At 32.7% G+C, this 23,853-nt stretch overlaps 1 protein-coding gene across 7 annotated transcripts in view; it reads right to left on the reverse strand.

Annotated features, from left to right (window-relative positions):
• Window positions 1-862: 862 nt before the first annotated feature.
• The window catches only part of LOC123533786 (glutamate receptor ionotropic, NMDA 2B-like), a 271,661-nt gene continuing 248,670 nt past the window's right edge, over window positions 863-23,853 (reverse strand). For all 7 annotated transcript variants that reach the window (XM_053519528.1, XM_045315655.2, XM_053519527.1 and 4 more), the window contains 13 exons: window positions 15,294-15,436; window positions 14,295-14,478; window positions 12,730-12,958; window positions 11,129-11,364; window positions 9,846-9,987; window positions 8,701-8,887; window positions 8,315-8,440; window positions 6,773-6,993; window positions 6,147-6,307; window positions 5,581-5,762; window positions 5,122-5,360; window positions 3,963-4,126; window positions 863-3,532 (listed from right to left, as the gene is read on the reverse strand). In XM_053519528.1, the coding sequence (XP_053375503.1) occupies window positions 3,466-3,532; window positions 3,963-4,126; window positions 5,122-5,360; window positions 5,581-5,762; window positions 6,147-6,307; window positions 6,773-6,993; window positions 8,315-8,440; window positions 8,701-8,887; window positions 9,846-9,987; window positions 11,129-11,364; window positions 12,730-12,958; window positions 14,295-14,478; window positions 15,294-15,436 (2,281 nt within the window). In that variant the 3' untranslated portion in view covers window positions 863-3,465. The remainder of the gene's footprint in view (window positions 3,533-3,962; window positions 4,127-5,121; window positions 5,361-5,580; window positions 5,763-6,146; window positions 6,308-6,772; window positions 6,994-8,314; window positions 8,441-8,700; window positions 8,888-9,845; window positions 9,988-11,128; window positions 11,365-12,729; window positions 12,959-14,294; window positions 14,479-15,293; window positions 15,437-23,853) is intronic.

Raw genomic sequence — 23,853 nt, forward strand, 5'->3', positions numbered from 1 at the left:
CAGGTGAGCTAAAAAAACATTTTCATCTTTAGTTTGAAAATCTTAAGAAAACTGCCTCGACAAAACTCACTGCATTGATTGTTAGATTAAAAAGTGAATGTAAAATTATAGGTGTCATTTGGGGAACTTACACTGAAGGTTCTTGGGATCTATGCAATTAAGTTTCAAAGAAACTGACGTCTGCACTCTTTAGTGTCAAATATATGGAACTGTTAGTTTACGTTTTAACTAAATAAACGCTCTTTTGAAATCATTACTTTCGCTAAAAATCCTGTTATCAGATAACTACTTTTCAGTCATTTGTGTTCTTTCAAATTAATTTGAAAGAAAGCAAAAGCAATATTGCTCGAGCCTGGTATAATGATAGACTTTGAAAATGTCGGAAAAAGCCCTTAAGTTCAACGAGACAATGGTACTATTAATAAATACTGTCGCTGTAATTTCGACGAAAGGGATTTGACTCCCAAGCCGTGGTAAGTCGGTCGTATTAAGCTTGCAATATTTTCTTGCTCCTCGGTAAGTAGGGTCTAAAATGGTATCCAGAGTCTCAAAAGTGGCTGTCAAACCATATCACTTGAATGTGAAATCTATTGTGACATTTCAAAAATATCCTCATTAAAAAATACAATGGTCAAAATTGGACACTTTTCAATGAATGAATAAAAGGTAATCCTTATTACATGCTTTAGGTAAAACTTCGGACGTGTGTATCCTGAAAGTGCATGAATGTCTTGCATGCTGTTGGTACATTCTACACCCTACTTTACTGAAATGTCATTATAGATTATGTTAACCAGACAAGCTGGTTATTGTAATATCATACTGCGATATTCAATTATAAAATGCAATTGGCAAGCTGTAACAAGGTGATAATTCAATAACTTTATTTCATATCAAACATCTTCATGTAGCAACAGCAGTAAAGACAATGGTTGTACACAAACAGCAATATGTATTTAAGGAAATGACGAAATATTATAAAACTGTCATGACATTCACAATTGCAAAACAATTTTCATGTTCACAATGTACATAAAACAAGTAAAAAGTGTATATCAGCAAGCTGATTTTAAATTTTGCATTATAATTACCTTTCAACTTGCATCGAACGTATGATTTGAGGAATCAATAACCGGGGGGCGGGGTGTACATTTAGGACATGTGTAATATATCGTATGTCAATTATAATCAGTTTTCTTGTTTTTTATGAACCTTATGAGCTGTTAAGATGATGCAAAAAAATATCATCTTTTGAATTAAACTTGGGTTTCTATTGTAAAATAAATGAACTTACATTCTGCTATACAGATAGACATTTACAACATTTGTTACGTCGCAACTTTTTATTATTTAAATTTAAATTTCCATCAATGGAATGACGACATATTTCTTTACAAGCTATGTATTATCGTCGATTATTTCTTTCTCATATGAAATAGCTATGCCGTTCTTATCGGGTGGTTCAACAGGGTGTGTGTGTGGGGGGGGGGGGGGGAGTAAAAGTTGTTTACTAAAGGATTATTGGGCTGACGCGCTGCTGTGTGACATATAAGCGTGTTCTGGCAAAATGAAAAAAAATTCTTTGTTCAAATTGATATATATGTTACATGACTGATGCCACGTATCTACGTTGATTCCTCCACCTCTGATAATTCATGTGGGGAAGTTGGCGGTTACTTACGGAGAACAGGTTTGTACTGGTACAGAATCCAGGAACACTGGTTAGGTTAACTGCCCGCCGTACATGACTGAAATACTGTTGAAAAATGGCGTTAAACCCAAAACAAAAAAAACAACAAATTTTACGTTGATACTTATGTCATTTTGATGCAGCTGATCAAAAGTATATTCACTTTCAGTTTTTTACAAGTTAAATGCTATAACAGCGTTAATGCATGTTTGCTTCCCGTTAGAATATCTTGCCATATGTTAGTGCCCGAACATATTACATGTACGCTAACCAGTTCATGACATTACATGAGCAACATGCATTACCCGTACAAAGCTGACTTGAATGGTTGATTTACTTGTGTACATAATCTGGTTAGACTAACAATCCTAAAATAATCATCTCCAAAATAGGAGTTTCATTATTCTAAAACCCCTATAGTAACACAATCTCAAATAACAATAAAAAATAAATAGCAGAAAGCTACTTTGTTCTTTTTACAGACGACACTCTTAAATAATATATACATAATTATATGAATATATATAGTTCATTTGTGGAAATCTATATACAATTATTTTACAGAAAGACCATAGTTTTATTTATACATTGGTGGTACATGTATGAATGGAAGACGAAATAGATCATAATGCTAATGGGCACATTTTAGTTAATACAACATATTTTATGTTTTGTAATTCACACCTATATTGTGAAAATTTAAAACATATTAACATTAAAAAGCATCAAAATATTCTTAAACATCCAGGTCAATCACACATCATCCGGACACATTACCCACAGAAATATCGACTGACTTTATATTGAATCTTACTTCCATTCAAAATTTGCCAAAAGGTCTTATGCAAATGTGATCACAATGGGATGGGATCTTCGTAGATTTTTTAAAAAATTTATTTTATCAATGATATGTGCTGTATATATCACGAAAATGTTCACTCAATTGTATTAAAATGCATTTTGTCTTTCTTTCTTTCTTCACGATCATTTGAAAATAATATTTCGACGGATACTTTTACTGTAGTTTTTAAGATGTTATGACCGACTATAAATCAAATATGGCATCAACGGCCTTTAATTTGCACTGACACACAATGTAAAATGTAATGCATTAGAATCTTAATGACGTCAAAGACTATAAATGGAAAAACATAAATGACCTTGACACTCAAGGTGGAATATAATGTTTCAGAATCATAATGATGCCAGTGCCTATATATGGAAATGTACCAATGATTTCGACAATATGAAATAAAATACAATATAGTCATTATGACACAAATGAATATTTATGGAAATATATAAATGACCTTGACATACAAGTTGAAATAAAATTCATTGTCAAACTAAGTAATCAGTCACGTGGTCAATCATACTCATATTCAACCATGGTCTTGCACGACTGTAAGAAGGGTTGAACTCGCATTTTTGTTTCAGGTTGGCATGGTCTGCGTCAAGACACTGCCGATGGTACAACTAAATGGGCAGAAGTATAAATTGTAGGATATGTTTGCACAACTGAGCAATTACAAACGTTTGAGTATGAGCCCAGAATACATATAAAACAAATAAATAATCAAAGTTCTTTAAAAGTATTTGACAGTTGTTTTAAAACTTCAGACCTACACACTTACACATATAATCGCATAACATTAAAACAGGTTAAATACATGTACACATATGTATTATGAAACATTTTTTCGCATGATGTATCATACATTTTAGCTATGGACACACTTTACGAACACGCTTATCTTTGACACAACTCGTATAAACTATAACTTGCTAACATCAACATTTGTTTCTATATTTGAGCCGGATGGTTTCGACGTCTCTGCATCACTGAAAAGTAGAAAATAAATGTACAAGATAACGAACTTTTGATATATATATGTTCCTACTATATTTGACACATTTTCCGCAAGGAAATTTTTTAATATTTTATGTAATTTTCATTTTACTTTGAAATTCGTTCTTTTTAAAAATAAACTGTGTCCCTGGAACATATGATTACACAGTCAGTGTATATGATATTACCTCTAGCGGTTAGAAAGTACACTGACTGGCTGGATACAAACAACTCTCCAGTTTAGATGATATATGTTCAAACATCGTAAAATCACGCAAAAATATCTAACATTAATAGACACGGTATGGCATCTACAGTATTTCCAGAGGTCATTCATTTATAAAAATATCCGATGCATTCAACAGCTAATCAAATTGTATGTAACTTGTTTTATAATAAAAAGCTGAAAACTAAATAACTCACTCTATTTCCTTTTGCATATTCTTGATCTTTAATAAGGCAATATCTAGCTGGTGTCTAGCTTTCCAAATGTTCATTTCACATATGGGATCTTTACATTTATGTTTACGTTGAATGTCTATAGCTTCAAATACAGACTGCTCAAAAGTTAATGATTTACCCATACTCTGTAAGAGAACAAATAAACAGTGTCTTTCATTAAAATGTCTTTATTCTAACTATGTTTTAAATTTGTTTTAAATATGCTGATAAATATCATGTTCATTTTACGTTAAACTTTCTTCCATATACTCCATCAGAAAATATAAAGTCATTTTAATGTATTATTACAAAAGGACAGGTTTCTTTCTGAAACTGAGCATTTACACATCAGCTGATCATATTCTTTAATTTGACTTGATGTCTTCTTACGCATAACAACAGGATGGTATTTTAGCTCTTTATGTTCTGGTATCGGCGTACAGTACATCATCATTTGTCAGATTTGCAGACTAGTGTAATGCGATTTGGAATGTGTGGCTTATCATTTTAACGAGTACTTATCTATCATAGTATATTCAGCTTTCCCCAGACCATATAACAAATCCCCTTTTAGTAATTACTGGACATGAGAAAAACATAATTCACTGTACTTAGCTTAGCTCTTATGCTGAAATAAACCACCGTCTACAGATGATTATACTATAATTATTCTTTTGGTGTATGTTACAGACCTTTTCATTATACTTTCACTCTGAAAAATTCGTATTCTACTTATAACCTTCATACTGACCGAATAATTTGTAGAAATGATTCGAGCAGAAAGTAAGAATACTTTCAGTTTATTTTAGTCTCATTCTTTTCAAGAACAAAAAAAATGAGATAATAAGGTCTTTGTTGGTTTTTCTCTTTTACTTGTTTTACATGGAACTATTTCGGGACTTCTTAACTATAAAAATATATGAGACAATGTGCTCAATTTATAAAGAATGTAACAGAGTCTGCAATTCATAGATTATGTAACGGACTTTTCACCATTACTTTTCTAAAATGGGGCAATAATATCCATACCATCAATAAGTTCAATATGTTAACATAGCGACAAATTTACTTGTCTGAAACTGAGAAAAACGTCAAAAAGTCAGCATATTTTGTTAAACACACGAGGTCGGGCAATACTTACCAAACTCACGAGAGCACAACATCCACATTTATCATATTTCTTCAAACACTTCCTTCCTGATTTAAAGTACAAGTGTTCCAAAACTATTAATATCACACTTAAAAGTACTCCTGTAGCTAACAATATGAAAGCACTGATAAAATTTAATATTCCTATTTTGTTGCTGCGTTTGTCTTTTTTCTCCTTTTTGGCATGACAAGCGCCTGACAACCAGAACTTTTCTAGACGCTCTATATCACCTGTAAGAATAAACTATATATTGTGAGTAAATCATACTTATGTATGATAAAATGATAATGCAGAAGGATACGCCAAATGTTTAATCTTACAATATGGCTAAATCCATGGAGCTTTTTGAATATTTGACATGCAAGCATTTTACGAAAGTAGCTTTTATTTGATCTGTGATGATTTAAATCTTACCTTATATTAATAACACTGTTTAAATTTGAAAAATACCTGTAAACTGCATATTCAGAATAGCCGCATCGACCTCGTCCTTTAGTATTGAGCCTCGACGGAATCCTACACCATACCCAGACATGGCGTACCACCTACCGACGGTGAGTAGAGAGCATTCTTCATCCCGCCCTGCCGTATACTCTAACACATTGGCGTCATAGATAAACGCATGGATCGAACTGAAATGTCGAAAAAGTGTGTATGGTTTTAGTGAAATTACTATGAAGTTACTTGTGCGGGATATAACTGACATGGTGTTAATCCTTATCCCGAAATGATTCTTGATATTAAAACATCTTATCAATTTGTTCCGTTTTAACAAATTAAACACTACTTTATCAGTACCAGAAAACAGTGCAAGCGGGATCTCCTTCAAAATTTTTGTCTTCTTATTTATCTAAATATCACATAAATTACTTTTAAACGTCAACATAATAATATTAAAGTTAATAAATAAGCATATCGTTGTTGCTAAAGAAGAAATATCGTTGAGCCGATCTGCATTATTTAACAAGGAAGAGGGTCATTTTACAATGTATATAGTAGATCTAAAACATATTTACTTATTCTTTAAATTTTGTTTCGCTGTTTTAACATCTACTTGGCTATATTTTGACATGTACTTGTGCATTTTTGGATATGTTGTTTTCAAATTGCTATCAGTGCTAGTGCTATTTATAGTAGCAAATTTGAAATGTGGTGTCAGAGTTGTTGGCTTCAAAAGCTGAAAAGAAAAATACAACTCATTACGTTGTGTCAGGTTTGTATAAAGTTAAAAATAGAATTTTTAAGAGCAAATTGATAACGCAGTCTTCAGTAATATTGGATTCATTTAACATGCAAATTTATAAGCGGTGTCGATATCATCAGACAGATTTATACATTAACCTGAAAAACTGAATTATAAACGCTGCTTTTTACAAGACATTAATATTATTACAGTCAACATGCGTTAATTTCCTGCGCGGAATTCGGAGCTGATCTGAATGTCATTGACCACTGAACTATTTGTCATAATTAATCAAACGGAACATTTCCGAAACACAACCTACAAATAATAAACAAAATGCATTAAAAGCTGAAAACTAAGTTCGACTTCCATATATCATTATTATAGATATCGTGATAGAGCCGACTGTCAGAAGATATATTCCATTATGTCTAATCTTAAAGGAAGAACTTCCATTACCCTCCAATCCTCTATTCCAGACAGGTCGTAATATTCATCTATTGTGATCATAAATGCGGCGAGATTAGCAGTATAGCTAGCCAGAAAAACAAGGGCAAATAAAGCCCATACATTCGCCAGAAATCTGCTGGAAACTCCCCTTGGGACATCAATGGAAACGGCCGCTCCAAACAACATTGCCCATATCAACCAGAACGATCGGAACAAAGAGAATTTATGCTCTGAAATAAAGATTATTGGACTAAATGTTTGAGATGTAAAGAGTTCTGAATTTATCTATTCATCTTTGTTTTGGACATTACAACGATTGATCTATGAAACTTGCTTTCGCAACTTTCCTGTTTATAAAAAATAAGCAAGAAAAAGAGGCTTCGGCTCTTGTTTAAAGTGTATGTTCTGTGCGCATGTATGTATTTATTATCTGAAAGTTGATACTGTAGTCATGTGTTCTGAAATTTTATTCTCTTACAATCCAAGCAGAATTTGCTAAAGAACGAGACAACATGAAATATAAACACATCAATGGTAAATGATTAGCATCATTAGAACGGCTACATTGAAAATGTACGTTTCGTATTTTATTTCATTTCTTCTGACACTTCCCATGTTTTATAATACAATTTTACAATTTTAAAAAGCTCATAGTTATGAAAGTGATACTATACATAAACACAAACGTTTGTGTATCTTCGTTTCTAGATGGTTGGAATGTTTTTGCATTAAACTATCATATTTTACAGAATTAAATGAAGCCGTATCCCAATCCTAAGCAGACATGTTTGCAGCTCCAACGAGAAGACCTTCCAATGAAACCATGTCAATTTCCATTATGACAACATTAAAAATATTCAATGCCTAATGTCCATCTTACTTTAAAATATTTTATCGTTAGATATTTACTTCATACGTAGAAAATCTTCATAAAAGTGTAATCATGTAGTAGCAGTCGTTTGTTAAAAAAAAGGATCCACCGGCTGTTATGTTGTAGTATTCATGTAAATTGTGTTTAGTTTAAAATGTACTATTTCAAACCTAATGTATAGCACTGTTGAGTCTTGTATAAAAATAAACGGAAATACTACGGAATCACCCATATCTGTAATTTTATGCGCATATATTTATGCAAAGAGCTGTTGCTCTCCTTTCGAATACTGTTTTAACTAGAAAAAGATGAAAACAGCCTAAATTGATTTTAAATTCGACTCTCGTTGCACATTTCAATAATCTGACTAGAGATGTGCGTCAAGGCTCATATTCATCACAATTTAATGGTTGAAAAGTAGATTTAGACTTTCAAATGCTAAGTAGTATTCGTTTTGCTCTGTCATTGTTTAATTACAGATTATGATGAAACTTTGCATGAATTTGCATTCTATAGCTTTAGACAGCTCAAGAGAATTTCACGAGTATAAAATTGCAATTAAAGAAATTATTAAAAACGAATATTTGAATTTTAAAGTACATGTCTAAGATTGGACATAAAAACTATGATGATTACGAACCCAGATGTATGTAATTCGGAAATAACTCTGATAAGCATACCTACTGTTGACGTCTTTCCCTGATCCAGACCACTCGGACTTAACCACTCAAAGATGAATATTGAGGCCCCAGTCGCATGAACACTGAATATGAGAATCAGGATCCATGAATAAAAATCGTAAGGCTCTGTAAACAGAAATGTTATAGCTATAAAACGGTCATAAAGACGTGGATACATGCAACAAAAGTATTTAGTCTCCGTGAACAGAAATACTAATCAATGAAATATGAATGAAAATAGAAACACGAATCCATGATTTGAGTCCTAACTCTGTAATAAAAAAATAATAATCTTTAGATTGCTTTACATGGTTCATTTTTCGATGTACGTCTCCTAGCATACAGCATGCTTGTAAAATACTAATTAAGGAACACAACATACTAACCAAGGAAGGCATAAGGAGATATTGCCCCTTTCCGTATTGATACCATTATTGTGACCCCTGATTCAAGATACGGCGTTGAAAAATCTATTATTCCGAGCCTCATTTCATCGATAATAAAGTTAGTAACCACCATGTCTGCTTTCTCGTCTAATAGTTCTTTTATCAGACCATTCCATTCCTTTGTTACCTGCGTAGTAAACCGGATAGAAGCATTTATACAAAATTATGAAAAATATATTATATAATACAAAATGTATATATATTTTATATCAAAATATACGACGAAGTAGTTCTTTAATCAGGCTTATTCCTTTCCTTGAGAGTTATAATACCTTATCACTTAAAGCAATGTTAAACGTTATATGTTTGAACAAACATGTTTGCTTTCTCTCAAAAGTGATCTTTGCTCTGTACTTAACACGGGAAGGATACATAAAGACATTTGGAAGATGAAATTTGTATGTTGAACAATGAACAGTATAGGACGCGACAATAACAGACGAAAGTATATTATAACGCTCGAAATTTATTTAATTTTTTACGTACCTCAGTCTTTAAGTGACGTGTCGAGGCTGTAAAAGCCGCCCCGTATATGGACTAATTGTAATAATATCTCAGACTGGTTCATTTATATCATGGAGAACACTCAATTTTACTATAACAGAATACCACTCAAGACTGTGCAAGGGGGCATGAGGGGTATTGCACATTTCATTACCTCTTTACCTCTTATGAATAGATTCAATTAAACCGAATTTGCTGATATGTTTCTTGGATGCGTTTTTGCTTTCGAAGTATATTTTCACAGATTTTATTAAATGGAAAATAAATCAAACGTATAATGGAAAACTGTTACTTTTTGTATAGGAATGAAAACATATATGAAGTAACAACAAAGCCATTTTAACCCTTACCCAGATATATTTCTAAAATGGACTGGTTCATCATTCAATTTAGGTAATACTATTTATTATTCGAAGGGGCGTTCACAGAAAATTTACTGACTAAATAGCGAACAGTGCAAATCATGATCAGACTGCACGGATGTGCAGCTGATCATGATCTACACTGGCCGCAAAGGCAGAATCAATCGTGTCCAGCATGATAAGGCTTAGAGGCCAATGCATACATGAACATATACTCACTGGATCCTTTATTCCCCATTCTCCGTCAGGAACTTCGTATAAGGTATACTCAAAATTAAGTTGCTCTGCAAGCGTCTCAAGGATTTCAACACACATACCCGTGCAACAATAACTAACAGTTCCGTTAGGGTAACTGGTATTGCTACAAAAAGAAAACAGTAGTTATTGCAATGACTATGAAAGCTAATTTGTGTTTTGGGACTGCCTGAGTTACTCAAATGAATCGAAAAGAAATTACACTTTCAAAAAGAAAATAGACATATTCTGTATTATCACTCAATATATATACATCAAAAATGTAACGAATTCACCCCATGGTGATTTTTTACACGTTCACTCTCTTTAAAAGGATAATATTTCGTCAATATGATAAATGATAAATTTGTTTTTGTCCTGACCTACGCAATAAAATAAGGCAATCATTTCATAAATCATGGTGGAAAACTAAAATAAATGTACACGAGTCATAGTTCAATTAAAATCATACGATCAACGCCAAAATACACAAGGAAGGAAACTAACAAGTGTGACGACAAAGCGGAAAACTGAATAACGTAAATACAAGGGTCAACAAGGGTCATAACTCAACTAAATTCAACTGTTCGCTTCGTAGATTCTTAAATCACACCTTCGTACCAAAGTTCAGGGCACTAACTTGACGATATATTTGCGAAAGACGAAATATTGAAGTGCAATGGACATAACTCGGCTAGAACCTGACAGCATCAAAACTTAATTCTCATTACATACATTTACACTTCAGTTCGGTCCAATATCTCTATGAATGGCCAAAGTGATTGTTGTAAACAAACTTGACAACATGCAAAGAAATCATCTAATCGGGTGTAAATTACAGATCATTACGTTTATCAATAATTTTGTCACTAAAGTTTAGCTCTATATCTGCTAATGCGGTGGAAACAATATGAACCAAAGTACGCACTTACAAAGAACGTCTCTTGTTTTTTTCAAATGGATGAAAACTTGATCTTAAATGTCATCGTAAAACTCATTTCACTAGCACCAGATATGATAACAAATAATAATAGCAAAAATAATACTGGTAAAATCAACGAAGTTTGAACCGAACTTGGCTCAATTTAAGAAGATGACAATTATTATAATGCACATATGACTTTCTTTCGAAGTCTGCTCAGATTTAAGTTATTTTGTCAAAGCCAAGAAAATTAATTTGTGCAATTGACTAGTTATCACATGAGAATGGCAGTATCTTTTGACCAAATAAAAACACATACTCGTCCCCTTCGAGCTTCCGTTTATACCTTTTCGCTGTTCCTGCATTCACCAGACATGGCACTTGATGATGTCCGCACTTGCCATCCAGAGCTGGAGGTATAAATATCATGAACGGTTCCTCCTCTTTCGTAGCTATTTTGAAAGCTCGCTTTTCAGGTTTTCCTCGTGGAGGTGTAGGTAACTTACCAGGCCAAATTATTTCGTCTATGTCAAGAGTAAGACTGACTTGTGTGCCTTCAACTTTGGGATATAGTCGACCAACCTACAATATTGATATAGACAGAAAATCAAGTCTACATGTATTCCTGAACAAGACATGCGGTCAGAATATAAAACATCTGCTTAAGAGAGCTTTGAAATAGCTGCATTTGTTTGCTTATGATTTATTCACAGGTACAAATACACTGCAAATATTTCAATCAGTGACAAAACACGTGTTCTTTTGAGCCAGATGGCCTCTATTCACAATTTTAACTGTAAGTGTTTAATTAACGTAAACAGATAAAAAAAGAAATATCTTTACAAAAAAATGGTCAGCGAATAATGTAGTAGATCTAAGATAAGAAATTTATGAGGTTTTCATATCATTTCTGCTATTCTATCATCTGTTTTACAGTTTGCAAATATCAAAACTAAACACCCCATTTTAACAATTTAAATGGTTCTCTTTTAATTTTTCACCAAGGTTTCGTAGATGTGCAATTTTGTTTCGTTTATTTTACGACGAATAATTAAAGCAGTGGTCTGAAAAGCACTTCTCTATTAGAAGACTTTCATAGAACGGCTAATCATATTCTTATTCATGTGATACGCAGATCGTATTCAGCTCTTTCTGTAAATTGATATATACTGGTGTTTAAACAGGTTTTTCTTATATTTATAAAACTCAATTATCATTTTGAGATATACACATGTATCAATATTCTTATTAAATATACTGAACGAAACGTAATTTTAAAACAGCGTCATTTGTCTGACATTTCGCTTAGCGTTGCACAATCAGTAGAGTAAATTAACAAGACACTCGCTTCCAGTCAGTCAGAGTGTTGCACTTATCTTTCATTTTGATAAATTATCTATAATGCGTTATCAAGTAGTTTGAATTGCAAACTTAAGTCACGTGGCATGGGTCGGTCCAGGTCAAGAATCCTTTCTTAGTAAGGCATTCGCCAAAAAACTAATCATCGGTTTTAATAGTGGAATTTATTATTGGTATAATGCGGAATTTAACAGCGTTTTCTCCAATCTCATTTTACTAACAGCAATAAATAATACAAAGCCTTCTCAAAAATAAGTCTTTGAGAACATTGCAAAGCAACAAGAAACACCATCTAAGACTTAGTAGAAGACAGATATTAAAGCGGTTTGGTCCTGTTGTCTTTGTGAACTGCCGGTGGTGATGTTTTCTACTGTCTACTATTTAGAAGGAAAATGTGGTCTTCAGTCACATTAAAGTGAACGTGTACTGCCTGTATTCACAGATACACACCCCGTACAATAAAATAATACGCGAATCATCTGCTTTATCAAAATATTTCGGTACCATGAGCTATAAATTGAGACTTTTTAAACTTTGTCACAATTTTTCCCGATTGTTAGATATTACTTATAGGGACGTCTAGAATACCTTGTCCCATTGCTTTGCTCCTCTAATTCTGGACTCAGGTGATGGTCGGACATTAAGGAGATTAAGTTCAACATGTTGAATGACACCGTTTTCTGTAAACTTGATTGGTACACTCGTGTCTGGAGTGCTTACTCTTCCTCTTGAACTACTGCTAAATCTTGTTCTTGAACTACTGCTACCTCTCGATCTTGGACTTGAAGAAGACTTCAACTCAATATTTTTCATGGCACTGAAAGATATCAAATGGAACTGTCATCACGTTCATTTGAGTTAAAATCATTTTGTGTATGTTCATTTTATGCACTTTTGTGCGAATTTGCTTTCTTAACCTTTATGCTTGCGTACTTTCAAGAATGTATATTGGAGCTCATCTGTGTGTGACGTTTTCCGCAAGTGTTTAATACGTCTAGGACGTCATTTCCTTCCTTTGTTTTTGATGAACACGTATTATAAAAATAAAAAAAACCCATCTAAATCGTGTTTCTTGTGAACCATATTCGTCCTAGCAGAAAGCCACGGATCTCGGTGACTATTACGCCGTTATCCACTTCGCACGAATCTATTGACCTAAACTGTCAAACTAACGTACGTAAAGTGCAACAGCGAGTGTTTTTTATATTCGCATTTAAACTCTACGGGAACTGTATCTATATTTTGACCTGTCTCGCTTCAGCTTTTAACTGTAACTTTGACGAAAAGAAGAATATCAGTTTAATTGCAATAATAAGAAATTACTGCAAGCAGCGGATATTTAGTACGTTAAAGTATACTGTATACAAATTTCAGTTTTTTTTTTCTTTTTTTTTTTTTTTTTTTTTTGCAAATGAGATTATAAGAACATGAACAAAAATACACTGCAACGTCTAGATTTTAAAAACCAGCAAGACTCGTCCGGAAGGAAGAACATCTCAACAAAAACAAAAAGGTACCGTTGTCATGCCTTATCGTAGAGATCATTTGACCTTTGTATGATATGTAAAAATTTAAGTAAAAACAAAAGGTACATCTCAGTATTCTTATAAATTGTATCTTTCCGTTTTCTATAACACACCTTTTACTTGTACTTTTCAGACTTTCTAAAACTTGGTTGTGGTGATTAAATTAATACAATAATACATGTATCATCGAAAAAATCCATTTTTTTTTAAATTTTGATATGTAATTATTTTTTTTTTTGGTTGGATTCAACGTCGCACCGACACATGATAGGTCATATGGCGACTTCAAGCTTTAATGGCGGAGGAAGACCCCAGGTGCCCCTCCGTTCATTATTTCATCACGAGTGGGCACCTGGGTAGAACCACCGACCTTCCGTTAGCCAGCTGGATGGCTTCCTCACATGAAGAATTCAACGCACCGAGTGAGGCTCGAACCCACATCGATGAGGGGCAAGTGATTTGAAGTCAGCGACCTTAACCACTCGGCCACGGAGGCAACATATTGGTCTATATGCATGCTTATTAAAAAGAATACATCTTATAATTTTAAACATATTTATAAAATAGCAAATAACGTGTTAGCTGCTTTGTTTGGTATTGGTTTCTTTGTGACAACACTGAACATACCTGTATAATGTTTTACCATCTATCCATTTTAAAAAATCGCCATCACCATTGCACGAAAAGTCCGGATAAAACTCACTGCTATTCATTCCCGACCTCAACAATGTTTTCAGAGATTCTCCATAAATCTTTACAGCGGTCTCGATTGCTTCTTCAACCTTTTCTACAGACCGGTTCTGACTCACAGCTGAAATGTAAATAGAATGGTACTGCTTATCTGTATTCATGTTCAGACGATAGTGTTATTCAAGTTTAGGTTCCGTACTAAACACGTGATAACATGCCGTACTGGGAAACCTTTGCCTGTGTGTTTGTTCTGTTCTTTTAAACGCTTTAACTGCTTTAGATGAACCTTTAATAGAATCTGTAAAAAAGATCCTTTGGAAGCACAGAATGCAATCAAGAAGAATAATAGCAGACTCGGTTTGATTGAGTATGTTCATGAGAGGCAATGAAATGTGCAACACCTCTCACGCCCCTTGTATGAATGTTTAACAACACAACACGTAAAACAGGGGAGCGTCTGAAGTATGTCTTACGAACTTTGTACAGTCTGAAGCAGTCAACCTTGTGCGACAATTTAGATACTACAAATAAAGTTAAGATGTCACTTTTTTACAAAGGACATAGTAAAATGCTTCCGCAGAAGGTTTAGTAATAATGATGCAACAGACATAGTCTGGGGAACAAAACTGAAGAGTGCATGTATTAGCCTAACATCTACACAGACCGTTATTATTGAAAGATTGAACCGTAATTTTGAAATTGTTACTACAAGAGATATTCATAGTTTAGTTACTTCTTTTTTGAAGTGTTACATGTACTTCAATTAATATAATACGGATTGAACAAAACGTTTATTTTATTTTCTGTTCTTTAACTTATGAGCGTACACTTGTACCTTAATTATCACATTTTGAAATTAAAACAATGATAGGCTCTCAATACTTTTAATACTATGTAACCTTTGACGGATATATTATATCTCAGAAACATACTAACCTAGAAGCCCTTGAGGCAGCGATGTTCCTGAGCGACTGAGATCAACCTCCCCAATGCTAGATGATGTCAGTATCCATGCAAATTTTGGTCCTATAAGATTTAAATCTATCGCTACTTCTATAATGTTCCTAGTATCAAAATGCCTGAAGAAAATAATATAATACATAATAATTAATATTTACATACAACGAAGAATCGTTTACGGTAGTTTCTAAGAAAAAGAACATGCTCAGTCACAGAATAATGTTATAAATAGCAAACTGAATATTACCAAGCACTGCATTCGTCACTTAAATCATCTCCTACTTGCAGTAATAATTGATAGTTAATGTATAAAGGAACAATGGCATTAAGTATAAGCATTCAGATATTGTAATATAACAAAGCACACATACATAGTTATAAATCAAAAGTTTTTGAACAATTTTTATAAAGTTATTGTTTTACATTAATTTCTTTAACATTTTGGTAATACTGAATGTCATAACAAAATGAGTTGAAAATATATTGTTCCTCAAATTTGTTAAAATATCAAAAGAAAATTTGGAAAATGTCTTATCATTAATTATTTTGTATGTAGAAAAATTAAAAGGTTATTAATATTAGGAATGAAATAAACACTAAACGTCCCCAACATCGGTCTGCTCATGAAACTATGATAATCTAAGAATAATATGAATATGAATATGGATGTTTGATTGTAAAAGCTTAAATGCACTGTTTTAGCAAACTTTAGAACTATGATTCATGTTATTCCAATCGCACTTATGTGCAATCTATTTAGCTATTATCTGCAAGTTCCAAACATGTTGCTAACAAGGTTTTATGTTCAACCCCTTTTAACTCCAGTGCCGACGACTTTGTTTTAAATTATGTTTAGAACTCCTATGTTCTAAATTTTGACACCTATGTTTGTAAAAGGTCATTAATAGATAGTAAAATACTTGTCTACCAGTACTTGCTAGAAAGTTTAAAATACCTTTTCCTTTCTGATATTCAAAGCAAACACATATGCTATAGTAGTAGAATAATAGGGCATGCTGTCAACAGTAACGGCCGAAATATGTATAACACGTTTCTTTAGACTTCCAGATGCAATATCCAAATATGTGCCACGATATTATGTTTGAATTAGTTCAACCACAAACGTTAAAATGATCTGCCTAGTATGATAGTTGTTTTTCTTCCTGTTGCTTGAAAGACCTGAAGTGTTTCGCTAATTAAATTGCACTGTTTTAATTATTTTAACTGTTGCAGTAAAGTTTAAATTTCCATTTTTTTCTAACCGACTGCTCAGCAATATGAATATTTACGATTACCTTCTTAGAAGATAAGGGCCATCAAAAATACATTTCTAATCTAAGTCTGATTAATAAAACTACCAGGTTATGGCCCTCAATATCGAGGCCATTACTCAAAACGATGCAATTTACATCTTCCGCCTGGAATTCAAATAAAACGCTGTAGCAATTTATGGATAGTTTGCGATTCATATACCGAGATAAATGAGGATTCATTTCGATGGAATTAGAAAATATCGCCTCATTGGCTACGGTAAATGATAGAATTGTTTATATAGTTGCCATTAAGTTATTTATTTTACGCACTAAATTTATACAATCAGCATAACAGATAAAAGATCTGATTTCATTAGGACTATATCACCTTTTGCAATTACATCCTTAAACTGTTTACACTTTTATACTTGTACAGCTATCAATGGAGGTAGGTTAGTTTTATGCCACCTTTTCTGTTGCCAATGCGCAATTATATTACTACCTCTTTACGTATTACACAAAACCTTGAACACAACATTCCAAATAATTGTGAGGAACTTTTATTTTTCGTAATGCCTGTATTCGTTTTGAAGTTATATTCAAAGTCAATTCTGATGACAGGAAAAAAATTCCGTGCAAAAAAAATCAAAATTTTAGTACGTCAAATTTTTACACTTGGAACAAATCTATTCAGACATAAAAATATATAAAAAATATATCGCGATAAATCCCTGCTATGAATTTACAGGACCAGTACTGTTCTGAAATATTACATACACGTGTTTCCTCATAAGCATATGAACATTTTCATTGCCATACATACTTTTTATGAATGGGAAAGCCGGATAACTTAAATGGTGACCATCTTCTAAGAATATACATCGCTAAATCAAATATCATTTGTTTGTTCTATTATTTGCTTATATGTTTGGTCTTTGAAGTACTGACTATGTCAATTTTTGTATATTAAACAAAATATAAGTTATGTTAAGGGCTTTTTAATTGATAATTACACTGTCAAGGTAAGTTTTGCTGGAATGTAAAGTGCAGTAATTCGCAGCTATTAGTGTTACAGTTGTGTCTTTTTCACAACTTCAATGAAAGTACACTTTAAAAAACTCCTAAAATGAATCTGAACAAATTAATTTAATACATCTTCATACCCTTTCAAAATATTGTACATTCTTACTCTTATATGTCTCAATTGGTGCAAATCATTTTCGAAAACGATAAAGGTTGAATAAAGATAATATGTTAGAACTTGTCAGTTTTAAAGCGATAACAATATTGATCAAAAGAATAATACTGGCGTCTGGTATATAAACTACATTATTATACCTCACTTTTGTCTACAATGGTAAAATCCCATTACCCGAAAAGGAGATATTTTGACTGTCAGAAACATTTTTAATCTTTTCAACACGTGACCAAGCGAAAGTGACTGTCAGGTCATGTGACCGCGCTGATATTTTGAATGTCATATAAGGGCAAATAACTACTTCAGTTTTTTAGCCATATGATTGCCTCCCTTGTACAGAATATCATATTGTAATGATAATGACGTCGCTGTTCAATGTGTACACAACTGATTACCGCGCTAAAGATGAAACTACTGAATTAAATGAATCAAAAACATATTTATTTTTTTGTGTTTAGTTTTGTTCGGTATAATAATATAAATACCATATGGCAGCGTGTGTGACATTGATATTGTCAACCCTCGGAACAGAATGTCACCACTCGGCTTTCGCCTCGGGTGACATTCTGCCCTCGGGTTGACAATATCAATGTCACACACGCTGCCATATGGTATTTATATAATGTATGATAAAATCATGTCATTGAAAGCTTAGTGTCTGCTGTTTTACACATATATTATGTTTCATTCGTTGTGATCCTATATTATCTAGTTGATGAAAACTGAAATCATAAAAGGCTACTGGCATATCTTTGTTAATTTCAGTGTTACTCATGAAAATGCATGATATATGTGATATTGTACACATACGATGGTACATTAAAACGTCCATACCTTTGCACAGATTTCAAAACGGCAGGGTTATTTTCAAACTACAATCATTTATAAGTCATTTACAATGAACAATGTTTGTGGTAGCTGGAAAATAATTGTTGATTAATATCAAGAAATTAAGAGTACCATTTATTTTATGATTTCATAAATTCTACCGACAACACTTGCACCATTAAACATGACTGTAGCACAAATTACACTGATGGGTATTGTCAAACAATCAAAAGATGGTAAAGACCGAGATAAAATTTTAATGAGCTCCCTTTTACCACTTTTGATACTCTGCATGATATAAAATTGACTTTGATGTAAATGATTTTGAATAGAGATGATTAATTATTGATCAAATTTGTGATTACCACAAGACATTGAAATTAACGTAATGGCGTTTTTCAACAAATTTGTTTTTTTTTTTTGTTTTTTTGTTTTTTTTTTAAATATGGATTAAGTAAAAATTACTGAAAATTAATAAAGGCATGCCAGTTAGAACTGGACAAACTGAATCTGTAAATTACATCCACTTGGTTGTAAACAAATATCTAAGTGCAATTTTGCCTTTGCATCAATGTTTTCATCTCAAAAATGACATGTTTAACATTGTTCTGCTAGAGTTTTTCTTCTTTGAAAATAAAACTATAATGAAGGCAAAGTTTACCATTAGTTAATAATAAAACTACATTATACTTAATTTATGAAAACAAATTATGAAGTTTTACTTAAATAATCCTGTAGCTGATTAATGAAGTAGTCATTCATTTGATGATTGCATTTTGGATTTATCATTTGTCTGATGACTGTTGTATTAACCAAGGTGGCTAAATAACAACGCCAATACGAAATAACCTGATTAATATCACTATATTAATTATTAATGTTATAAAGTTCTTAAGCAGAAACTGTTTTCTTTCTTAAGATCATTGTAAACATTTCCTTTGACATGCTGACCTCTCAAAACAATAAAGATTATCTACTGACTACAGGCAATTGTAATAATATTGTTCCTTATTACAATGACTCCTTATATAAATCCCCATTTCAGAATTTGAGTTGTTTTTTTGTAATTTTTATTTACTGGAGCTTAAATATAAAACTGAGATCATTACTAATTTCTGATATCATGTAAGAAAACGCTTAGTGAAAGGCTTGTCTGTCAATAGTCGAAACAGTCATGGTTCGACTAATTTTACTTAATATTCGACATTATTCGGTCGGTGAATCATTTCTGCCGCTTCGTGATGAAATACATTATAGAATATCTATGTGAAAAATGGGGGGAAATAATACTTATGAAGAAGAATCTCCGTGGATTTTTCTTACGAGCTAGTGATCCAAATTAATGTCTATGTATCATATTTTTCAAAAAGTCTTTGTATTACTTTCAGTGGTTTTAGAAATGTCTTTGTAACTGTCTTGCACATACAATGGGCTATTGTCATGCATCTGAGTGAGTGCGAAGCGTGTATGATGACAATTAAAATAGACTTTATTTCACATTTTCTCTAGATACAATCACGTACAAATTATCCACTGACAGGAAAGTCAAACTCTGAGTTTTTCTCCCTCAGGAGGAAAAGGAAAATATTTTCTCAAACTATGTTTGAACGAAAAACATCTTATCAGAATCTGATTTTGTCTGCCTACATTTAAGAAAATCGCCAAAAATGGATATTTTTAATAAGATTTATCAATTTATTACAGCTGTGAATAAGAAAAGTGATTTTTTAGGCCAAGTTTCGTTTTTACTGAGAAAAATTATGATATGCTGAATGTCAGATGTAGCGTTGACAGCACACTACTGACACAAAATCCTAGCTCATCATGAACATTTGGTTCAAGTGAGCCAAAGTATATACATATTTTGTCAGGTCTTAGTACTTGCAAAAGCCTAAAACACTATTACCGTTCAAATTACAATACAAATATTCAGGATCTGAAGGGAGTGCCCTTTATCTAACTTCGCTATAATATGTCATTCAGGATAATCGTACACTATCAATTTATTTTGCAGAGATACGTCTTTTTATCAACTGACAACTTGCCAAATTACTTCAGTCCGCCGTAAAGGATATGTGATATTTAAGAAATCAGATCTTGACAAGTGTAGGACGCAGAGACATCACAAAATACATCTATTCCATATAGTTATTTTGATATGTTTGCTATTATAACTCCAAGAGAATTTAGTAATAACACTTTTTATAGATGGCTTTAGATTCATCAGAGAGGTAAACGTCTATACACTACTGCAGGCTCGAATAGTCTGTGACTGGTTCCATGCGCTATAGTTTATATTGTGTACACTTGACTTCATACACAACATTGAATAATGCACGATATCTCCGACTGTATCATACCAATAAAAGAAATAGTGTCTGTATCTAGCTACACATCACTATTGTGTGGTTTCTATGAATACTTACATAACAATGTAGATTATTGGTTGCAAACCATTTTAGTTTGTAGTGCCTATGATTGGGTACATATCAAAACACATGTGTATATTTTGTGGCCTCTACGACTCGTTTCATAATTTATATTTGATATGTCTGTGACTGGTTTCATATAACTATAGACTGTTTATGACAGCTTATAAGCCACTATAGATCTTGTTGGAGAAGTCATCAGACCTCTTCACTATGCTTACGATGAAAGCAAGACTTTGTTTCAACCCCAATATTACGGCAGTATCCTTTAAGCATAGATAACAGAAACACAGTCTAAAATTGCCTGGATGCGTACAAAATTAGAATTCAGTTATGAACCATTGTTAAAATTTTGCGAACTAAAACGAACTGCAGTAATTACGCATATAATGTCCTGAAATGATATTAACACATATTATCCATATGCATAAATGCAAACGAAACCGTTTTGATGCTACTGCACAGGTATTTAACAGCTTTGAAAAAAAAATAAAAATAAAAAAAGATATTTCGTCCATACCAACAGTGACAATTCTTCTTTTGTTCATGGTCAGCTGTGTGAGGCCGAACACCACTTAATTTGGCTGTTCTTTATTTCATATAAAATCCACTTACTTTATAACAGTTTTTCGACAGTTTCTTGCATATCAGATTTTCAGAGACATGTTCCCATAAAGAACTATTTACCTAGCATGCGATAGAAATATGCCGATTTCGATAGAATGCTAAGTGATACATACTGAAACGCGGTAGAGTAAAAGGAAACACGAGAGGCACGATGAAAGGGGGAAAAATCAGCACTATTTATATTTGGACTACATTTGATTTGGTAGTGATCTGCATGTGAGAAGCTCAGACTCACACTTTGTGCAAAGCATCTGACCTTTCCTTGGCTTCTTTTTTAAAGAAGCCACTTGTTGTGGTTAGGCTATTAATATGCCAGCAAAGATGACTGAAGGTCTGTAGTATATCCAGCACACTGTATGAGGATAGTCTCTACCACTGCAGCAACAAATTAGGCTGTAGCATTGTTTTGAATCCTAGCTGTATTAATATTTTCAGACAAATTCGTGAAGGATTGTCGTTGCTAATAGTAAATACGAATTCAGTCGTACTGAGTCCTTAAATCATTTTCAACGGAAAATTTAATTATGAAACGACCAGGTTCTGGCCTCTGATAGCAATACTATATTCACAAATATTAACATATATTATGACCATTTAGGGTCTCGTACTCACTTACTGGTGTTCACCACCTGAAGTATCAATTAAATTTCTGTTATCCATGTATATAAGAGTAGATTAGTAATATTTTAAGATTTTAGCAGTGTAAGATGTGAAGGGGTCAAACATTATGCTTTTATGAAATTTGATCTCTGTTAACGACAATACTTTGAACCGCCACAACTAATTTTGTGTTCTGTAACACCTTTTGAAAGCTGCAAAAGTTTGTACCTAGGAATCCTGGGCTAGGATCGTTTTTAAAAAAGCCTTTTAAAATATGTAAAGACATGTTCAGCGGAATATTGCTTTTGGGCTTTTGACCACTTTGTGGCCTCTACCTTTAACCAGTATGGTTATACCTCTTCCTTCCACGTTAACATGTCTGATTAGGTGACATATCATGCTAAAATCTTTAATTTGTATGTATTTTATTATACATTTAAAGTTTTGGAATTTATTTTTTTAAAATGAACTTATCAGATACAAAAAAAATCTCTAATCATATAGATTATGGCTGCAAAGACACTACTGGGAATAAAATAAAACTGTCTCACCAATAGCAATTTACCAACAATCAACGTTTGAACAAAGCTTACACTTGGGGGTAACCCCCTTTACCAAGAAAAGTTAGTGTGTTATCTGTTTTTCTATTACCTTCTTGTAAAATGAAGAGGAAATAAACACACGCTACAGCATGAAATTAATTGAGTATGTTGTGTAAAATGCAGTTTAACATTTTGGTCATAGTAGATAAATAAGTTAATTTTGGTGTATGGCGTTTTGTAAAATAATTTAATCTCACTTACGTAGTTGAACTACTTTCTTATTACATTGTTTTGAAAATAGGAACATTTGAAATTCTGGCTATAATTACTGAAACATCTAAATGACTGCTGAATGGAATTTGTCTATTTGAAATATTTCTTTTTTTGCTGGGTGTGAACAGTTCTTAAAAATTTATCGACATTTACAAGTTCCACATCCGTTGCAGGTGATTACATAACGTCATTTTAACATCACGTGACACATGTATATACAGTAAATAATTCATGGTTAAAGATATAAAAGTTACTTTCTTTCATATACTGGAACAAACTAGAGTAACTGTAAAATTTCCACTGTTATCAAACGAAAATAGTTTGTATTTGTTTCAGCTAAGTCCTGTTGAAAAGACATGTGAAGTCGTCATATATACAAATCACTTGTATCAGCTAAACACTTGCTTGAGTGACAATTCAGAAATACGGCTTCCTCAAAGAATTTCCGTTCTTTTCATCCATTTTATTACATTAATTTCTGACATTAACCACTTCATAGTAATGTTTCGTTTAGGATAATCGGATGAACAATTAAATTATTATCACTTCAGACCGCCATGAAAGCGCCAGTGCTGAATATCTGATATTTACCGAGCCGAATCTTGACAAGCAGGACAAACGTGGAGATAATAAATTGATCCCAGATAACTATTTTGATATGCCTGTCAATAACACTGTTACCTCCAGAGAATTGAGTAATGACATTTGTCTGTTAATGGCTACGCAATGATTACAGAGGAAACAAGCTATACGCTGCTATAGATTTTGTGATGTCTATGATTAAAT

This window comes from Mercenaria mercenaria, chromosome 12, assembly GCF_021730395.1.
Source record: "Mercenaria mercenaria strain notata chromosome 12, MADL_Memer_1, whole genome shotgun sequence".
NCBI classification, from domain to species: Eukaryota; Metazoa; Mollusca; class Bivalvia; order Venerida; family Veneridae; genus Mercenaria; species Mercenaria mercenaria.